Genomic DNA, 19,662 nt, shown 5'->3' on the forward strand with positions numbered 1-19,662 from the left:
GATCCAGGGTCCGGGGTGGGGGGCGGTGTGGACCCGGGAGGGCAGGGCTGGGGGACATGGGGGAGGGCAGGGCAGATCCAGGGTCCGGGGTGGGGGGCGGTGTGGACCCGGGAGGGCAGGGCTGGGGGACATGGGGGAGGGCAGGGCGGGCACAGAGCCCTGGAAATCACGGGGGCGGGTGGATGTACAGGGCACCTGGGGGTTGGTGCCAGCGCTCGCCGCCCCGTCCTGTGTCACCTCCAGGAGTTTCCCCTGAACCCTAAGGCCTTGTCCCTGGGGGAGCTGTATGGGGAGTATGACCTCAGCACTAACGAGTGGACGGACGGCGTCCTGTCCAGCGTCATGCGGGCAGCGTGCGCAGGTGCCCTGGGGGTCACGGGGCAGGGCCTGCAGGTGCGGGAGTCGCCGAGGGGCGGGCGGTGGGGTAGAAAGCGCATGCGTGGGGCGGGCCAAGCACAAGGCAGCGGGCGCTTGCCTCTCGGAGGACAAGCGTGGGAAGGGAGGTCCGGGGAGAAGGTTCTGGCTTCCTGAGCCTCCTCCTCCTACCAAGACGAGAAGCCCGACGAGAAGTGGATCGTTTTCGACGGCCCGGTGGACACGCTGTGGATCGAGAGCATGAACTCTGTCATGGACGATAACAAAGTCCTGACCCTCATCAACGGGGAGCGCATCGCCCTGCCTGAGCAGGTGCGGGCCCCGGGGAGCTGGGGGCGGGGGGCAGGGGCGCCCCAAGCGGAGGAGTTCCGTGGGGGAAGGATGGAGGAGGGCGCCTGGGTTCAGGAAGACCCTGTCCCACAGACAGCAGGAACAACTGTTCGGAAGGAAGTCCGTGCTGCCTTCGCCCCACCGCCCAGGGCGGTGTTCACCCGCCGTGAGGCCCCCCCTTTTCCACCCACACAAACAATTGGAGCAAGTGAGCCAGCGAGAGAGAGAGACGGAGAGAGAGAGGTTTTCGATAAGCTTAACCTTGGATGAGCTCTAAATTCTTTTAAAAAGCAAATCATTTGTAAGCCCCAGGCCATCCATCGCCCTGCCCCACTCTGTACCCGGACAGCGACCCTTGGGGGTGCAGAGTCCCAAGTGTTTCTCCTGATGGGGGCGGGGTGTCCTCAGGTGTCACTGCTGTTCGAGGTGGAGAACCTGGCCGTGGCCTCTCCCGCCACCGTGTCGCGCTGCGGGATGGTGTACATGGACTACGCGGACCTGGGCTGGAAGCCATACGTTCAGTCCTGGCTGGAGAAGAGGCCAAAGGTGTGCTGGGGGGTGAGGACCGGGCGGGCGGCCCTCCGCGCGGCCCTCGGGGCCAAGAGCGAGGGCCTTTCTCACCGACTCCAGGCCGAGGCCGAGCCCCTGCAGCGCATGTTTGAGAAGTTCATCAACAAGATGCTGACCTTCAAGAAGGATTATTGCAACGAGCTGGTGCCCCTCCCGGAATACAGTGGGATCATCTCCCTGTGCAAGCTGTACTCGGCTCTGGCCACGCCGGAGAACGGGGTGAGCGGGGCGGGGGGCTTGTGACCTTGCGGGATGGCTCCGGGGAGTGGGGCGTCTGAGACGCAGTTTGCACACAGACCTGAGCAGGGCAGGGACGCCAGCAGGAGGCCTCACTGACCTTGGAGCAGCGAGGGGCATGCGTGTGCGTGCACGCAGGTGTGTGTGTGCACGTGCCGGTACACACGTGGCAGAATGCCAGACTCGGGCCTCCAGCAGTGACGTCTCGCCATGATTTCCTACCCATATCTGGGGAGCCGAGGACAGTTAATCTGGTTCCTCATTTCCCTGTCCTTTCAAAATATAATTAGGTTTTTGGGAGGCCTCGGGCCGCCGCTCCCGCCGCCAGATGCTGCCAGCCTCCTCTGACGTGGGGGTTCGGAGACGTTCAGGGTAACTGACACTGAAGAGCAGTGTCGTCCAGTTCAGGATTCTGGAGTCAGGACCAAAGTTGGATATTGGTCTGTTGCGCTGAAATCACTGCCTAGAAATGGTTTGTACTGTTTTTAAAGACATCGGCAGACGACCAAACCCTCGATGCGAGGCCGTGTAACAACGCAGCTCTCTGCCAGGCTTTGTCATTCCCGGCCCAGCCAGCGGAGTCTACGCAGGCGCCCCTTCGAGGCGCCGGGTGGCCGGAGGGCGATTGTGCGGTGTTGGCTGCCAGCCAGGGCAGAGGAGGGGCTGGCCGGGCTGCGGGGCCGCGAGCAGGGGCAGAGGCCGGAGGGCAGGCTGGCGCAGTGTGCTGTGTGCTGGGATGAGCCAGGAGGACAGACCGAGGAGCCTGGACCGAGTGTGATGGACGGTAAAGCCTCAGCACGGTTTCTCGCCCGCGTCTTTTCACTGAGGCCCGTTCCAAGAGTGTGTGCGCTGTTCTGGGCCTGCGGCTGCTCCACGAGCAGGTCAGAGACAGGGCGGGCCGCGCCGTTAGCCCCGAGTGCCCCCACAGCCAGGTTCAAAAACGGAGCCTGTCACGTGCCCCCAGGGGGTCTAAACAGGCCGTCTCTGGGGGCGCCTGACTGTCTCAGTGGAGCATGCGACCCTTGATCTTGGAGTCATGAACTCGGGGCCCACCCTAGGCCTAGAGCTTCCTTTAAAAAACCACACACATAAAAAAATAAACACGCCGTTTCTGCTATGAACTTGGTACACTTTAAATTTTAATTTTTAATTACACAAGTAATAGTGAACTCAAATTTCCTTTCTAAAAATTAACAATTTTCACAGAGGGCCTGCTGGGTGGCTCAGTCGGATAAGCACCTGACTCTTGGTCTCGGCTCAGGTCACAATCTCGCAGTTTGTGGGTTCGAGCCCTGTGTCAGGCTTTGCTGCTGGTAGTGCAGAGCCTGCCTGGGATCCGCTCTCTCCCTCCCTCTCTCTGCCCCTCCCCTACTCATGTGTGCTCTCTCTCAAGATAAACTTTTTTTTTAAAGGCTTATTCTTGAGGAGCCTGGGGGGCTCAGTCGGTTGAGCGTCCGGCTTCGGCTCAGGTCGTGATCTCATAGTTCGTGGATTCGAGCCCCGCGTCCAGCTCTGTGCTGACAGCTCACAGCCTGGAGCCTGCTTCCGATTCTGTGTCTCCCTCTCTCTGCCGCTCCCCTACTCATGATATGTCTCTTTGTCCCTCAAAAATAAGTAAATGCTAAAAAAATAAAATATAAAGAAATGCTTATTCTTGAGAGAGAGAGAAAGAGCACAAGTGGGGGAGGGGCAGAGAGAGAGGGAGACACAGAATCCGAAGCAGCTCCAGGCTCCGAGCTGTCAGCACAGAGCCCGACACGGGGCTCCAACTCATGAGTTATGAGATCATGACTTGAGCCGAAGTCAGACGCTCAACCAACTAAGCCACCCAGGCGCCCCAAAATAAAGAAAATGTTTTAAAAAATAAAAAATAAAAATAAATAAAAACATTTTTCACATTAAGCTAAAGTCCTTTTGATCACCTCTGTCCTTCTAGTCCTGGTCTACACGAGTAACTACCATAGTGTGTGTGGATGTATCATTTCAGACTTTTCTAGTAATATTTACATACAGGCCCGTAGGCAGCCATAGCAAATGTGGTATTTAAAAAATGTAGCATATCAGCGGTGCCTGGGTGGCTCTGTTGGTTAAGCATCTGACTTCAGCTCAGGTCATGATCTCACGGTTCGTGGGTTCAAGCCCCGCGACGGGCTCTGTGCTGACAGCTCAGCACCTGGAGCCTGCTTCAGATTCTGTCTCCCTCTCTCTGTGCCCCCCACCCCCAGTTGTGCTCTGTCTCTCTCTCTCTCTCAAAAATAAATAAACATAAAAATAAATAGAAAATAAAAAACATCAGGTCACACACCTCATGTACACATACAGCCATGCCGGTTTGAGTTCTGAATCCACAGATTAAGTTCATTGCTCTTAACCGCTGCGCACTATTCCACTGTAGAACGTGGCGTTTTCTTTCTTCATCCCTCTACTGGTGGACACTTAGAGCGTTTCCAGCGGTTTGCAGTCAGAGACAAGTCGCCGCGGGTCCTGGAGCGCCCACAGGCACTCTGAGCCCTTTGCGGCGATTTGCCGTTGGAGAGCCCCTCCACCTCTTACGGATGGAGACCACGTCCCTTCTCGCGTTCCATCCAGGTGAACCCGGCCGACGGCGACAACTACGTGACCATGGTGGAGCTGACCTTCGTGTTCAGCATGATCTGGTCCGTGTGCGCCTCCGTGGACGAGGAGGGACGCAAGAAGATCGACAGCTACCTCCGGGAGATTGAGGGCTCCTTTCCCAACAAGGTCAGGGCGCTCAGAGCCGGCGACCCACATTTCCAGCACCTGCCAGGTTCCACTTGAGTTTCAGCTGTCCCCCCCCCAACTTCGCCCCTGCCCTCTTTCTTTCACCGGTGGGCTGGGCGCACCCCTGCCGGGGCCAGCTAGAGAGTGCTTTGGGGGCCTCACCCACATTCCCTCCTTAGGACACAGTGTATGAGTACTTTGTGGACCCCAAGATGCGAAACTGGATGTCATTTGAGGAGATGCTTCCCAAGAGCTGGCGTTACCCCCCGAAGTGAGAGCGGGGCCCGCGGGCAGGCAGGCCGGCCTGGGGCTGTGGTCCGCGGGAGGCGTGTGCAGAGAGCTGGCGCCTGGCAGCGGACGTGAGCTGCATAGGGGACGGGCTGGCCCCCGGAGGAGGTGGCTCTGGGATGTGGGAAGCAGGGTGCCCCATCTCCAGGCCCCTCGGGAGGCAGGGCGGCTGACGTCTGAGGAAGAGAAGCCTTGGGAGGCAGAAGGGAAGAGGCCAGGAGCTCCGGCGGAGTTGGTCAGGACCCTTGGACAGGGCTCCCCTTCCTCCCCAGCTCCCCCTTCTACAAGATCATGGTGCCCACGGTCGACACCGTTCGCTACAACTACCTGGTGAGCGCCTTGGTGGCCAGCCAGACTCCCGTCCTGCTGGTGGGGCCCGTGGGGACCGGCAAGACATCCATCGCCCAGAGCGTCCTGCAGTCCTTGCCCTCCAGCCAGTGGTCCGTGCTCACTGTCAACATGTCTGCGCAGGTGCGTCACGCAGCCCGGGCCCTCCCCCGGGGCCCATGTGCCCGACGTCACTCCTCCTGAACCCCGAGTTTCTCCGGGGAGACCCCGGCCTTCATCCCCATGCCTCTTCCACTAGACCACATCCAATAACGTGCAGAGCATCATCGAGAGCAGGGTGGAGAAGCGAACCAAGGGGGTCTATGTGCCTTTTGGGGGCAAAAGCATGATCACCTTCATGGATGACCTAAACATGCCGGCCAAGGACATGTTTGGGTCCCAGCCGCCCCTGGAGCTGCTCCGCCTCTGGATCGACTATGGCTTCTGGTACGATCGCATGAAGCAGACCGTCAAGTACATTCGAGTAAGCCTCCTGGGGGTGGGGAGACTCCTGTGATCCCATGTTCCTCTCCACGCGGGGCGGGGGGGGCGGGCGGTGGCCCCCATCCGGGACACAGACTCCCGGCTCCTCAATGATCAGTCCCCATTGGGAACACTCCTCAGTGACTCTGCCCTGCGCTTTGTGACCAAAGGGTCCTGTCCCCCACCTCCACGCCTTCCTCCCGCTCACACAATGCCCCTGCTGCCATCCAGGCTGGTCCCTGACTCGGGTCCCGCCTGCCCCCCTCGGGCGGTCAGGCTCTGCACCCACAGGACTCTGAGCATCTTGTTGGTTTCATTTTTCCAAATCCATGGGCAGCAGCCCTTCCCTCCCGCCCGCTGGGGGGTCCTTCCTTCTGGCACTCAGGGTCAGCCTAGTGTATTCTTGTGATCTGGGAAAGAACACACATGCACGCACATGCACGCACACATACACACTGGAAAAAAAGAGGAAAGAAAAGGCGAAGTCTAGAAAACGTAGTCAAACGTTTTCTAACTCCTCTCCATTTTCTGTTTTTGGTACATGGATTACAATAAACTTAAATATGTCACTTGAATAGTTCCAAACAAAATGTTCCTAATCCCTTCCTTCCTTTCACCTTCCTGGTCCCTTGTCCCTGTTCGCGCTGTCCCGGCCCCTCTCCCCTCCCCTCGCCGCCCTGCTCCGGCTCCTCTGACACCCTCCGTGTTCCTGTGCCCTGTCTCTGCTCTCCAGGACATGTTCCTGATGGCCGCCATGGGCCCTCCCGGGGGGGGACGAACCATCATCTCCCCCAGACTACAGAGCCGGTTCAACATCATCAACATGACCTTCCCCACAGTGAGGGCACCATGGGGGCCGGGGGAGGGGGGCCGCAAGAGGCGAGTGATCTGTGTCCCAAAGAACCAGGAGGCAGATCTGGGAGCGGTAGGGGGTCCCCCCCCCCCCGCAGAGCAGAGGTGTGCACAGGGAGTGGTAACGGGGTGGGGGGCTGCTATTTGTGGGAGCCCTTGCTTCTCCTGGGGGGAGAGTATGACTGGCCGTCCCTTATGGTCCTGGGGGGGGCGGGCAGAGAGCTCAAGGGCCCCAAAGACACTAAGGAACCTTGATTTTGCAAAGCTGACAGCTGAGGGCAGCGTCAGGGTTCGGGGATGGGACCGAGGCCTCCGGGAGGCCCCAGAAGCCTCAGTCATCAAGATACATAACGTTCAAGTTCGAATGCAACGTTAACGCGTCAAAACCAAAAATTCATGGTGCGCCAGCACCACAGTGTTAAATACGTCCGAACTGGGGGGCTGCTGAGGGCTCTCAGAGCTGAGGCAAAATGAAACTGCAACAATTCCGATCCCATCTTTATTTAAAACGTGGGTATTTGTTCATCTTGGATGGTTTGCATTAATTTCAATTTTTTATTTATTTTAAATGTTTATTTTGGGGGGAGAGGGGCAGAGAGAGACTCCCAAGCAGGCTCTGCACAGTCACCGTGGAGCCTGACATGGGGCTCGATCCCACAAACAGGTGATCCTGACCTGACCCGAAACCCAAGTCAGATGCTTAACCGACTGAGCCCCCCAGGCGCCCCTGGATTTGAATTCTAAATACTGTATAACAGTGTCATTTCTCCTGATTTTGTGGGCTTTTTTGGTGCCCCTTTAAATTCGGCCCACAGGAGGAGTGCTTAACTCACACACACACCTCCCCCGGGGCGCCAGCTGCCAGGTGGGGAGCCTGAGGGAGTGAGCTGAGCGCGTGGGCCTGTCCCCAGGAGTCCCAGATCATCCGGATATTTGGCACCATGGTCAACCAGAAGCTTCAGGACTTTGAGGAAGAGGTGAAGCCCATCGGGAACGTGGTGACAGAGGCCACCCTGGACGTGTACAACACGGTGGTGCAGCGCTTCCTGCCCACGCCCGCCAAGATCCACTACCTCTTCAACCTGCGGGACATCTCCAAGGTGAAGGCCAGCCCGCCGGCCTGCCAGCCCGCTTTCCCTGCCTTCCCTCGCGCCTGGCCCTGCAGACAGCTCACTTCCCTCCCGCCATCCCACTGGCCCCGCCTCTTCCCCAGGTGTTCCAGGGCATGCTTAGAGCCAACAAGGACTTTCATGACACCAAGGCCAGCATCACCCGACTCTGGATCCATGAGTGTTTCAGGTGCGATGCCTGTGCCGCGCCCTGCCCCCACCCTGTCTTCACGCAGGGCCCCCTCCTCTGTAGGTTCCGCCCCCACCCCACCTGCCCCTCCCACCCTGCCCCCACCTCACCTGCCTACAGCACCCTCTCCCTCTGTCTGCCCTGCCCCCACCCCACCTGCCCACAGGGCCCCCTCCTCTGTATGCCCCAGCCTCACCCCACTCCCTCCCGACAGAGTCTTCTCGGACCGTCTGGTGGATGCCACAGACATGGAGGCCTTCGTGGGCATCATCAGCGACAAACTTGGCTCTTTCTTTGATCTCACGTTTCATAATCTTTGTCCCAACAAACGTTCTCCTATCTTCGGTGAGCTGGCACCCCCGCCGCGGGCTGCAGGTGCTGGGAAGCGGCCTGGTAGGAGGGCTGGCACATGGGGTCCCTGGGGGAGCCTGGCGACCACCCGGCCTTCAAGATCTGAGCCCCGCTTCCCACGGCCCAGGGGACTTCATGCGGGAGCCCAAGGTCTACGAGGACCTGACGGACCTGGCGGCACTGAAGGCGGCCATGGAGATGGCCCTCCGCGAGTACAATCTGTCCCCCACCGTGGTCCCCATGCAGCTGGTGCTCTTCCGTGAGGCGATTGAGCACAGTGAGTGCCACCACCTCCCAGGCTTCCTGGCGTCCCGGCGTGGCTGGGAAGCCGCTTTCCTTTCTGGCCCCAGGTGGCCAGTGGCGATGGTGGGGCTTTTCCTCGATGTCGCGGAAGTGGTGGCCGGCAGTGGGATTGCTGCCCCGGCCTCAGGCTCTGACCCCTCCCCTCACGTCTCGGTCCCTGTACTTTGGTGGATTTCGGGCACCATGGTCTCTAGCGTAGGGCCCAGTGGTACTCCCCCACCCCCGTGTGGCTCAGTGGCCTCACCCCTGTCTCCCGCTCCCCAGTCACAAGGATCGTGCGGGTCATTGGACAGCCTCGGGGCAACATGCTCCTCGTGGGCATCGGGGGCAGCGGGCGCCAGAGTCTGGCCCGCCTGGCCTCCTCCATCTGCGAGTACACCACCTTCCAGATCGAGGTCACCAAACATTACCGGAAGCAGGAGTTCCGAGAAGGTAGGCGTGAGGGATGCCATGGGGACAGGGGCACCGTGAGGCAGAAGCCAGGCCCGGGCACGGGCTGGGGCGGCTTCCCCCCTCTCAGAAGGGGAACAAGGGAGGGGATGGTGAGTCTGAAGTCCGCCTGTCCCCCCACCCCCCTGCCCTCCTTTGGCCCAGATATCAAGCGCCTATACCGCCAGACGGGGGTGGAGCTCAAGGCCACGGCCTTCCTGTTCGTGGACACCCAGATTGCGGAGGAGTCGTTCCTGGAGGACATCAACAACATCCTGAGCTCGGGCGAGGTCCCCAATCTCTACAAGACCGATGAGTTTGAAGAGGTTCGAGCCCTTCCCTGCCCTCCTCCAGCTTGGAGCCGTGCAGATCCCCAAACGGCCCCGCGTCTCCGCAGTCAGTCACCGGCACCCCGCGCGTCCCGCCCGCCGGCCCCGGCCCCCGCGGCTCTGCCCCAAGCCCGTGTGGCTTCCGTGCAGATCCAGACGCTCATCTCGGAGCAGGCCAAGGCCGAGCAGCTGCCCCTGTCCTCTGACAGCCTCTTCGCCTACCTCATCGAGCGCGTGCGCAACAACCTGCACATCATTCTCTGCCTCAGCCCCGTGGGCGACCCCTTCAGGTGACTCCTGGAACAGCCTCTCCCTCCCTGTGCGCCCCGCCCTCCCCTGCCCCCCTCGCACCTTCCCGGGGTCCTGAATTGCGCGGGCTCTCCCACCCTGCTTTGCCCTGGACCTCGGCTACTTTGAGGGTGGTCCTGCTGCTCCCATGGGAGACATCTGCTTCTTCGTGGTGTGTGGGGCTCCTTCGTTTCTGTGTCGCTTTGTTTTGTTTTAATTCTTAAAAATGTTTTTCAATGTGTGTTCATTTTGGAGAGAGACAGAGACAGAGCATGTGCAGGGGTGGGGCAGAGAGAGGGAGACACAGAATCTGAAGCAGGCTCCAGGCTCCCGACGCGGGGCTTGAACTCATGAAGATCATTACCTGAGCCAGAGTTGGATGCTTAATCGACTGAGCCACCCAGGCGCCCCTGTTTTAAATTTCTTAATGATGATTTTTAAAATGCAAAATAACGTACAATTTGCCATCATCACTGTTCCTCGGGTGTACGGCCCAGTGTTAAGCATATTCACGTTGGTATGATAGATTTCTAGAACTTTCTCATTTTGCAAAACTGAAACTCTGCACCTGTTGAATAATTCCCATCCCCCTGCCCCCTCCCGGATCCTTGCCCTCCTCACAAGCACCCGCCCCTTTCTGTCTCTGCGAGTGACCGCTCTGGGCACCTCCTGGAAGTGGAGTCGTACAGTTTTTGCCTTTTCGTGTCTTGCTTATGTCACTGGGCCCGGTGTCCTCCGGCTTCCTCCGTTTGTAGCAGGTGTCAGAGCTTCCTTGCTCCTGAAGGCTGAGCAATAGTGCATGATGTGTATATGCCACAGTTTGCTTAGCCATTCTTGGTGTGATGCGGCTTTCAGGGCGTCCGAGAGGAGGAGGGGGACAGACCGGTGTGGAGAGGCTGTTGGGCCCCCCCTTTGTTTCCGCATTCACGGTATCACCGCGCCAGACACTGCTGCGCGGTCCACATGTGTCGCCCCCTGAGCCCGCTCGCAGCCCATTCCCATTTAGAGATGAGGAAAGTGGCCCGCCTCCGCGGATGGGATTAACCTCTCTCCAACCCGTCACCAGGAACTGGGTCCGCCAGTACCCGGCCTTGGTGAACTGCACAACCATCAACTGGTTCTCAGAGTGGCCCCACGACGCCCTGCTGGAGGTGGCCGAGAAGTACCTCTTGGGCGTGGACCTGGGCACGCAGGAGAATGTGAGGCCCTCCCCACGCGCCCAGCCCCGGGCCCCTTCCCACGCCCCTCTCCCGCCTGCCTTCACTCTCCGCCTCGCACCCTTTTCCACGGGCCTCAGATCCACAGGAAGGTGGCCAAGATCTTCGTCACCATGCACTGGTCCGTGGCACAGTACTCCCAGAGGATGCTGCTGGAGCTGCGGAGACACAACTATGTCACGCCCACCAACTATCTGGAGCTTGTGTCTGGATTTAAGAAGTACGAGGGAGGAGGGAGCAGAGGGGAGGGGCTTGGTGGCTTCTGAGGGTGACTGGCCAAATGATGTAGTGGGAAATACCCAGGCGCCGGCCCAGGGTTCTGACCCCAAGAGGCACGGATGTGGGGTGGGGGTCTCATTCTGCACAGGGAGTTAACACAGGAGAGATGGGGTTCTCTGGGTGCATGGCCATCTCTAGAACCTTCTGGCCTCGGCTCTTCCCTACACCCTCTCTGTCCTTACTTCTGGAATGATGTGTCTTTTTCCAACCTTAGTACAAGGGGGGGGGGCATGACCACATACACCGATTTTATCAGTGCTCTCCTCTCTGCCCTAATGTCTTCTAGACTTTCTACCACCCTCAAGAATGATATATTCACTTATTAAATCACGTGGATTGTCTCTTTATGTGCACAGCACAATAATAATTTGCTTTGAAAGATGTAAAAAAAAAGCCCAACCTCATTTATTAGGTTCAGTATTTTGATCAAGGTGAAGAACGAGCCATTTGTGAAAATAAGGGTCATCCTCACTCACTCACTCACTCACTCACACGTTCATTCATTCATTCAGTCATTCAACACGTGGGTGTGAGCATCCACCACGAGGCATGTACTGTTCTAAGCACCTGCTGCACTTGGCGAAATACAGTCCTCGCCTTCCTGTGGCGCCGGGCCTTCCGCCTGTTTCCTATTTGCCCAGACACTGTGCTGAGCCCTTGACACATGTGTCTTCATTCAGTCCAGAGAATAATGCTGCGTGGATTCTTTTTTTTTTTTTTTTTGGTCTGTACAATGTTGAAAACTGTTTGAGTAAGCTGCTAACATTGAAAACAGGAGGCTTAGATCCTGTGTAGAAGCTGTTCTCATTAAACACCAGTTAGGTCCAAATAATAATAATAATAATAATAATAATAATAATAAATAGGGGTGCCCAGGTGGCTCAGTTGGTTGGGCTTCCGACTTCCCCTCAGGTCATGATCTCACAGTCCATAGGTCTGAGCCCCACCTCGGACTCTGTGCTGACAGCTCAGAGCCTAGAGCTGCTTTGGATTCTGTGTCTCCCTCTCTCTCTGCCCCTCCCCATGCTCTGTCTCTGTCTCTCTCAAAATAAAATAAAGACATAAAAAAAGTTAAAAAATAAAAAAAACCAGGAGGCTTAGAAAAATCCAGATTTCCAGGTTTTCTTTAAAAATCAGACATTGTGGGGCACCTGGGGAGCTCACTCGGTTGAGCGTCCGATTCTTGATTTCGGCTCAGGTCATGATCCCAGGGTTCGAGAAATAAGCCCTGAGTCAGGCTCTGAGCTTCTGGTATGAAGCCTGCTTGGGATTTCTCTCTCTCTCTCTCTCTCTCTCTCTCTCTCTCTCTCTCTCTCTCTCTCTCTCTCCTTCTCCATCTCTCCTTCTCTCTCTCTCTTTCTCTCTCTTTCCTCGCCCTCCCTCCCTCCACTGCTGGTGTGTGCGCTCTCTCTCTCTCAATAAATTAATTAAAAAGAAAATCAGACACTGTGGCAGTATGGAGCCCACACTCCTTCCGACGAGGGGAACCCGGGGTGGAGATGAATGGCAGGAGGCCGCCCCCTTGGGACAGGCTGGTGCTGTCCGGGTCACCGCAGCTCCCTGCTTGCGGCACACGGGGGAGCGGTGGGAGAGCCTCCAGTGGGGAAGTGATGTGATGACAACAGCATGTAACAGGCCGCAGTGATGGTGGCAGGTGGAAGAAATCAGAGGGATGAGGGCCCGGAGGCAGGAAGACCATCTGTTAGCGGTGATTCGGGCAGGGAACGATACAAACCTGACCCGGTGGCGGCGGGAAGACGGGCCCGGCCTCCCCCGAGCCTTACCCTGCGCTGCGGCCCAGGTTGCTGGCGGAGAAGCGGCAGGAGCTGCTGGACCAGGCCAACAAACTGCGGACGGGGCTGTTTAAGATCGACGAGACCAGGCAGAAGGTGGAGGTGATGTCCTTGGAGCTGGAGGAGGCCAAGAAGAAGGTGGCGGAGTTCCAGAAGCAGTGCGAGGAGTACCTGGTCATCATCGTGCAGCAGAAGCGGGAAGCGGACGAGCAGCAGAAGGTGGGGGGTCCCCATGCCCTGCCCCCCGCCCCTGCCACCAGCGCCCGCAGGGTGGGCTTCTCGGCGCCATCAGCAACTGAGTCGGGGACGCGGTGCCCCTCACATCTTCTTTAGCCTTATCTCCGGTCACTATCGCTACCCCAACTCGCCCCCCCACACCCCACCCCCGCCCTCGCCCAGGGCGGAGACAACACCCTGGCCCCGTGCACCCCTGTCCCTAGGCCGTCACAGCCAACAGTGAGAAGATCGCCATTGAGGAAGTCAAGTGCCAGGCACTGGCTGACAATGCCCAGAAGGACCTGGAAGAGGCTTTGCCAGCCCTGGAGGAAGCCATGCGGGTATCAAGGCTCAGGGCAGGGACCGGGTGCAGCCTCTGTGCCCTTGAAGTCCCTGGGGACGTGGGAGGAAGAGGGCGCGTCTCAGCAGAGGCCTGTCCACCCCCCCCAAAGCGCCTGTCTTGCCCCCGAGGCGCTTGCGCAGCCCTACCCCCTAAGTGAGTCCGGTGTTCCAGGCTCTGGAGTCTCTGAACAAGAAAGACATAGGCGAGATCAAGTCCTACGGACGGCCCCCTGCTCAGGTGGAGATGGTGATGCAGGCAGTCATGATCCTTCTAGGCAATGAGCCCACCTGGGCGGAGGCCAAGAGGCAGCTCGGTGAGCTAGGGGACTCCGGGACGCGGAGCACCGGTTCCCCCCACGCCTCTTAATCCTGTGCTGGGTGCTCCGAGAGACGGAGATGACCCAGGCGTCCCTCGGGGGATGGGGGGGGCGGTCGTAGGCAAGAAGAGACGTAAAGATGAGTTAAGAGTCTTTGGTTGTAAGGAACAGAAAACAACTCCTCTTCATTTAAGAAAAAAAAAAAGATACAGGGCCATATCCCCGAATGCAGGGGCGGACCTCCGGGCCCCCCAGCAGGGTGAGAGCCGGAGCATGGGAAGTGAGAGTCTGGCTCATTGCTGTGGTTCTCTCTGCTTGAGCTCCCTTGGTGGAATAAGTGTGCAGGCCACAGTTTGGCAACCACTCCCCTGAACAGAGTGCACACAGTGATGATGTGTGTGTGTTGGTGTGGAAGTGATGGTGTGTGTGTGTGAGTGTTCGCGTGCTTGGCCCAGGGCGTCTAGGTAAGTGGGGGACTGGGGCTAGAAGGAGGGGCGTCCTGGGGCCCTCAGGTTGTGGGGAGGAAGGCGAGGGCCACGGGAGGAGGGAGGGGGCCCAGGTGAAGTTGCTGTGCTGGGCGGGGGGAGCCTGAAGGAGGGGGTGGGGCCTCTGGCTGAGGCCCCCGATTTCCTTGGCGCAGGGGAGCAGAACTTCATCAAGTCGCTGATCCACTTTGACAAGGACAATATCTCAGACAAGGTTCTGAAGAAGATCGGGGCCTACTGTGCGCAGCCCGACTTCCAGCCTGACATCATCGGCCGGGTGTCACTTGCGGCCAAGTCCCTGTGCATGTGGGTGCGGGCCATGGAGGTGAGCCGGGCGCCAGCAGAGAGCGGGGTGGGAGCCGGTGGGGGGAGAGGAGGGAAGCCGCGGGTGGGGGAGGGGAAGTGACCGATGCAGCGGCCGTCTCCCCGCAGCTGTACGGGCGGCTGTACCGCGTGGTGGAGCCCAAGCGGATCAGGATGAACGTGGCCTTGGCCCAGCTTCAGGAGAAGCAAGCGGCGCTGGCGGAGGCCCAGGAGAAGCTGCGGGAGGTGAGCCTGCGTCCGTCTTTTCCGCAACGGTCCCTCTCCCTGGTTCCTGGGATGCCCCGATGCCATTTATTTCGCCCCTCTGCCCCTCTGCCCTCCAGTCCTGTCTGCCCCCCGCTCTGTGCCCCTCGAGCCGGGGCACCCCTGGCTCAAAGCTGAGCCCCCGGCAGAGGGTTACGGGGGCATGGTGGCTGCTGCCCTTCCCAACTCGACTAGGGGCTGGCAGGCTCTCTCGTGGGCTTTGGGGGCGGGCCCAGAGATGGGTTAAGTGATGAAATCCGGGTGGCAAATTGGTGTCTGCGGGGGGGACAGGGCAAGAGGGTGACATGGCAGCCGCAGGCCTGGAAGGCTGGGCTGGGGCCGCAGTGGAAGAGAGCTCCTCACTGAGAGCAGGCTACACACCCGGAAGGTGACTTCCTCCAAGACGCGGGGACAAGTGGGGCGCCTGGGAGGCTCGGTCGGTTGAGCATCTGACTCCTGATCTGGCTCAGGTGTCCATCAGAGGGCCGTGAGTTCAAGCCCCACGTTGGGCTCCATGCTGAGCATAAAGCCTACTTGAGGAAGACCGGTGGGGCAGCCGGGGCGCGGCGCGCTGTTACCAGGAGTCCAGGGTTCTCCCCGTGTGTCTGTGCGCTTTCTGTCTCCGCTTCAGTAGGATTTAGCCTCCACGTGGTGCGAAACTCACTAGGTGGAGGAGCGGCCGGAAGCCTCCCTCTCAGCCTCTGCTTCCCTGCCTTAGAATCCTCGTGTGTCCGCCCGGGCGGCCCCACGCTCAGATAAGCAGATGGTTTTCATTTCTGTACCTGAACTTGGCTCCATTCTGGTGCCTCGTGCGCTCGTGCTGCCCTTGGGCCCTGCGGTTCTAGCGGCCGTTTGTCCTTTCCCATGGAGAGACGCATGGTTTTATATAGCCCAAGTGGTCACACCTTTTCCAGATGTTTCACCCACCACGTATGGACAGCATGCGGGTCTAATGTCCTCAGATCGGATGGGGACCCCAAGGTCAGCGAGATGGACTTTCTAGTTGCTGCCAGAGCTGGGCTAGAGCCCGCACTGCCCGGCTCCAAGCCCCGCTCGCCCCTGTCTTTTCCTGCTGCCAACAGCGTCCTTCACCGGAAGAGTGTAGAGCACCCCACATTCGGTCTCTTGAGAGCCCCTAGCCAGTGAGAGGAAGCAGACAGGGTCCCCAAGTCTCCCCCCTGCTCCTGAAAAGGCTGTGAAGTGTAAGAGCGAAACGTAGATTTTTACAGGCGAGGCCCGAGCCCGTGCTGGGCTCCACCCCAGACGGCGGGCACACATCTCCGGCAGGGCCTGGAAATCAGCATTTTGAAAACTTCCCTGTCCAAGCCAGCCAGGGGTGGGAGAGCCTGGACTCGGCGCCAGGACTTGTGCCAGGTGCCTGGGGGGCTCCGTCGGTTATGCATCCGACTCGATTTCAGCTCAGGTCATGATCTCATGGTTCCTGGGATTGAGCCCTGCTGACAGCACAGAGCCTGCTTGGGATTCTCTCTCCCTCTCTCTCCCTCTCTCTCTCTCTCTCTCTCTCTCTCTCCCTCTCTCCCTCTCCCTGCCCCTCCCCTGCTTGCATGTGTGTTCTCTCTCTTTCAAATAATCTTTATTAATTTTTATTTTTATTATTTTTAAAATGTTTTTTATTTATTTTTGAGAGAGAGAGCACGAGGAGGGGAGGGTCAGAGGGAGAGGGAGACAAAATCTGAAGCAGGCTCCAGTCTCTGAGCTGTCTGCACAGAGCCCGACGTGAGTGAGGCTCGAACCCACGAACTGTGAGAGCATGACCTGAGCCGAAGCCGGACGATTAACCGACTGAGCCACCCAGGTCCCCCCAAATAAACTTTAAAAAGAAAAGAAAAAAGTCCAAGGAGTTAACAAGGCATATATGACTTAGAGACAAAATTACGCTCCCAGGAACCAACAACCGTTGGTTCTCTCTCGCTCCGGAGAGCACAGTAAAGAGTCCGTGGTGCTGCGGGACGAGGACACGTGGAGAAACGCTTGGTGTTTTGCTTTGCCAGGATGTCGGTTATGTGGAGGTCATGGCCTGTGAGCTACGGCAAACTGGGGACCCCTCCCGCGATAGATTCGTGTGAGATAGAATCCAGCAGAAAGCGTTTCCTGTGCCGGGGGCAGGCCAGAACCCACAAACCTCGAGATCATGACCTGAGCCAAAGTCAGACGCTTAACCGACTGAGCCGCCCAGGCGCCCCGCGTATGTCTGTTTCGGAGAGGGCTGTTATTGTGGCTGAAATACACGTAAGGTTTACTGCTGTAAACCCACGGTTGCCCGTCATGAAGCGTGGGATTGGGTGGCATTAAGGTGTCCCCCATGTTGTGCAGCCACATGGAAGCCCCAACGGAAACCCCGGCTGTGTCCTTTCAAGTACCGGATTCTGCTACCCTCCTCCACCCCCGTGAGCACCACGTCCCCCGCTCCGTGTCTCCACCCGGTACTGTCACCCTACAGCGCAGGGGCGCGTCTCACTGCCTGTCTTCGTGGAAGTGCCTAGAAAACTCCTGCGCAAGGTTCTCACTGTGCCCCGTGCTTGTCCTAACCGGAAGGCCACCTTCAGCACATTCCTGATCCGAAGCTGGAAGCTGCCGTTGCTGCTGCAGAAGCTTGTGCCTCGGGGACCTTGCCCAGCCCAAGTCCTCCGCCACCCGGGCCTCAAGTCGCAGCTCTGCCACCCTCCTGCACGCCACCAGCCCTACCTGTGGCCCTGGGACTCTCAGCCAGGACGGGCCCCCTCCCTTGTCCCAAGCCTGTGGACGAGCCACGATTAAAAAAGACTGAAAAATGAGACAGCCAACCTGGCGGCACGTAGGCCTGGCAAAAGCCATTGAAAGCTAGAACCCATAGTACACACAGAATGTACGTCCTGCCATGGAAAATCAGTGAGTGTCAGTGCCTGAAGACTCCGCCCCCACTTCAGGCTGGTCAGCGGGGGTCTTTGGGCTGTCACCACGGCAGGCTTCATCCTGAGGCCACGCCCCCCCAGCCCGGTTTCCAGGAGGCTGCTCTGTTTTAGGCAGTCCTGCCTCTGCAGAAACGGCCGCTCACCTGTGGACAGAGCCACAGTCACCTGCCAAGATCAGAGTATCACAGCGTCGGCCACACCAATGTAAAAACCCACTGCGCCCCACGTGAGCCCGTGCAAGCCCTCCAAGTCAAAACAGGCGTCCACACCCCAAAGTCTGGCCTTGAAGCCCCGAGGCCCAGCCAAAGCTTCTCAGTGGGTTTCCCGGTCTGCGAATGCACGCCTGAGGTCCCTGCAAACTAGCGGCCTTCTTCGGTTCCTGGGGGTTCTAGGCACACTGAGCCATGAAGCCAAGAGGGGTTTGCCCAAGCATCACCTTGGAGACTGGGCGGGGGGATGCGGCTGACATGGAGGGCAGTGGTCCCACGAGGACTGACTCCGTCATCAGACGGACAGACCTGGTCTCGGGTGCCGCTGGGGGGTGGAGTGGACAGGCCCGAGCTCGGCGGGGCATTCCAGCATATTCTTGCCAACTTCACCAGTCAGATGGCTCTCGTACCTCCCTCTGGAGAAGGAGTGTGTAAAGCGTGGAGAAAGTCTTCCCACATACAAGGCAATGGCCAAGATAAAAACAATCCCAGCAAAACACGGCCCCAGAAAACACAGTAAACCCAGAGACGATGCAGGTTACCGGGAAGCACTCACAAAGTAAATCTAATGCAAAAATTGGCGTCACCAGAGGGTGAATAAGGAAGAAACGATGCCCAGAAAGCAGAAAGAGGATGGTAAGAGAAAAATCGCAGAGAACAAGGAAGAATTCTGGGAAAACGAAAAAGGATCGTGCTGTTCTGTAGAAGGTAGAGTCAAGGAAGATAAACCACCATGACAACAATCAACCTAAACGACACACGAGAGAAGATACGAGACACAATCCTAGCGACAGGAATTTCTACAGAATCAGGGGTAACAGGAAGCGATTTCACAACCGGCTCAGCGTGCACGGCGGCCCGGCGGCCAGCCCCCAGGCGCCCACACGGCCCAGCCCGGTCATGGTCACCACGGTGCGTGCTCTTGTGCTGTTCGCGCCTCAGCGCTTAACGTCAGCCTGGAGACGAAGATGGAAGACCGTGACTTCTGAGCAGGAATGTTATCACCCTTGACAATATACAAATAAAAGTACAGGGGCGCCTGGGCGGCTCAGTGGGCTGAGTATCCAACTTCGGCTCAGGTCGTGATCTCACAGTGGCTGATTTCGAGCCACATGTCGGGCTCTGTGCTGACAGCTCAGAGCCTGCAGCCTGCTTTGGAGTCTGTGTCTCCCTCTCTCTCTGCCCCTACCCCACTCATGCTCTCTCTCTCTTTCTCAAAAATCAATAAATGTAAAAAAAATTTTTTTTTAAATCTTAAACATACAGCTAAAAAAGGCTGGGAGCTGGGTGGGGGTAGGGTGAAGATTGGGCAATGCTTTTGTAGGAGATAAAATAAAACAGGGTTTTACGATGGCGTTTGGCGATAGAAAGGGTAAGGAGTTGAAGCATTCTCGAGGGCAGGAGCAGGGAGAAAGGGGTGGGTGGGGACAGAGAGGGTTCCCTGCACCCACTGTCGCCTAGAGGCCATAGAAAGAGTTTCAGACGGACAAAGCAGGGAACAGCGGTGTGGAATTTACCTGCATGTGTACCAAATGCCTCTAGCGGAACATTCAAGAAGCAGGTCACGTTGGCCTCCTCACAGAGGGAGCAGGGTGGATGGGAGGAGGGCTGGGCGGGAGACTTTTCATGCCCATAATTGTCCCTTTTGAATTTTTAAGTCACTTATTCACAGGGCAAACAAAATAAAAAAGAAACAGCAGCCTACAAGGACGTTTGTTCCAGCATTGTGAATAATAGAACATGCTGGAAAGACACACACGTCTGTCAGAAGGAGACTTGTTACATAAATTACGGTTCAGTCATTCACAGGATTATTTTGCAGCTGTTAAAGAGAATGAGGCAGCCTGACGAGAACCGATTTGGAGACAAGGGGAAAAAAATAGTAATGTGCAGTAGTATGCTAGCGTTTATCTCTGTGGAAAAAATTCATCCAGTCAAGAGACCGATGCCGGGTACTCTTCTAAGTGCAAGGATTTGGCAGCGAGCAAGGGCCTACCTTCACCACGCGTGTATTTATTACAGGTGGACCCTGTGCACAGGCTCTGTCTGGAAAGCTATAGGAGAAACTCTGAGCAGGGGCTGGGCAGGGGCGGGGCAGGGGCGGGGCTGGGCAGGAGCAGGG

The 19,662-nt window shown here is 58.0% G+C and overlaps 1 protein-coding gene across 1 annotated transcript in view; it reads left to right on the top strand.

The window, feature by feature from the left end:
* DNAH2 (dynein axonemal heavy chain 2) overlaps nucleotides 1–19,662 on the top strand; it is a 77,998-nt gene that overhangs the window by 44,803 nt on the left and 13,533 nt on the right. The window contains exons 39-61 of the mRNA XM_029928794.1: nucleotides 244–361; nucleotides 551–687; nucleotides 1,114–1,251; nucleotides 1,336–1,494; nucleotides 4,102–4,254; nucleotides 4,434–4,525; nucleotides 4,815–5,013; nucleotides 5,129–5,353; nucleotides 6,086–6,190; nucleotides 7,116–7,304; nucleotides 7,418–7,503; nucleotides 7,718–7,848; nucleotides 7,982–8,131; nucleotides 8,422–8,589; nucleotides 8,752–8,912; nucleotides 9,066–9,205; nucleotides 10,270–10,402; nucleotides 10,501–10,640; nucleotides 12,501–12,711; nucleotides 12,933–13,049; nucleotides 13,223–13,364; nucleotides 14,008–14,177; nucleotides 14,285–14,401. Of these exons, the coding sequence (XP_029784654.1) occupies nucleotides 244–361; nucleotides 551–687; nucleotides 1,114–1,251; nucleotides 1,336–1,494; nucleotides 4,102–4,254; nucleotides 4,434–4,525; nucleotides 4,815–5,013; nucleotides 5,129–5,353; nucleotides 6,086–6,190; nucleotides 7,116–7,304; nucleotides 7,418–7,503; nucleotides 7,718–7,848; nucleotides 7,982–8,131; nucleotides 8,422–8,589; nucleotides 8,752–8,912; nucleotides 9,066–9,205; nucleotides 10,270–10,402; nucleotides 10,501–10,640; nucleotides 12,501–12,711; nucleotides 12,933–13,049; nucleotides 13,223–13,364; nucleotides 14,008–14,177; nucleotides 14,285–14,401 (3,381 nt within the window). The remainder of the gene's footprint in view (nucleotides 1–243; nucleotides 362–550; nucleotides 688–1,113; nucleotides 1,252–1,335; nucleotides 1,495–4,101; nucleotides 4,255–4,433; nucleotides 4,526–4,814; nucleotides 5,014–5,128; nucleotides 5,354–6,085; nucleotides 6,191–7,115; nucleotides 7,305–7,417; nucleotides 7,504–7,717; nucleotides 7,849–7,981; nucleotides 8,132–8,421; nucleotides 8,590–8,751; nucleotides 8,913–9,065; nucleotides 9,206–10,269; nucleotides 10,403–10,500; nucleotides 10,641–12,500; nucleotides 12,712–12,932; nucleotides 13,050–13,222; nucleotides 13,365–14,007; nucleotides 14,178–14,284; nucleotides 14,402–19,662) is intronic.

The sequence above is a fragment of the Suricata suricatta genome, chromosome 17 (genome assembly GCF_006229205.1).
Source record: "Suricata suricatta isolate VVHF042 chromosome 17, meerkat_22Aug2017_6uvM2_HiC, whole genome shotgun sequence".
NCBI lineage: Eukaryota > Metazoa > Chordata > Mammalia > Carnivora > Herpestidae > Suricata > Suricata suricatta.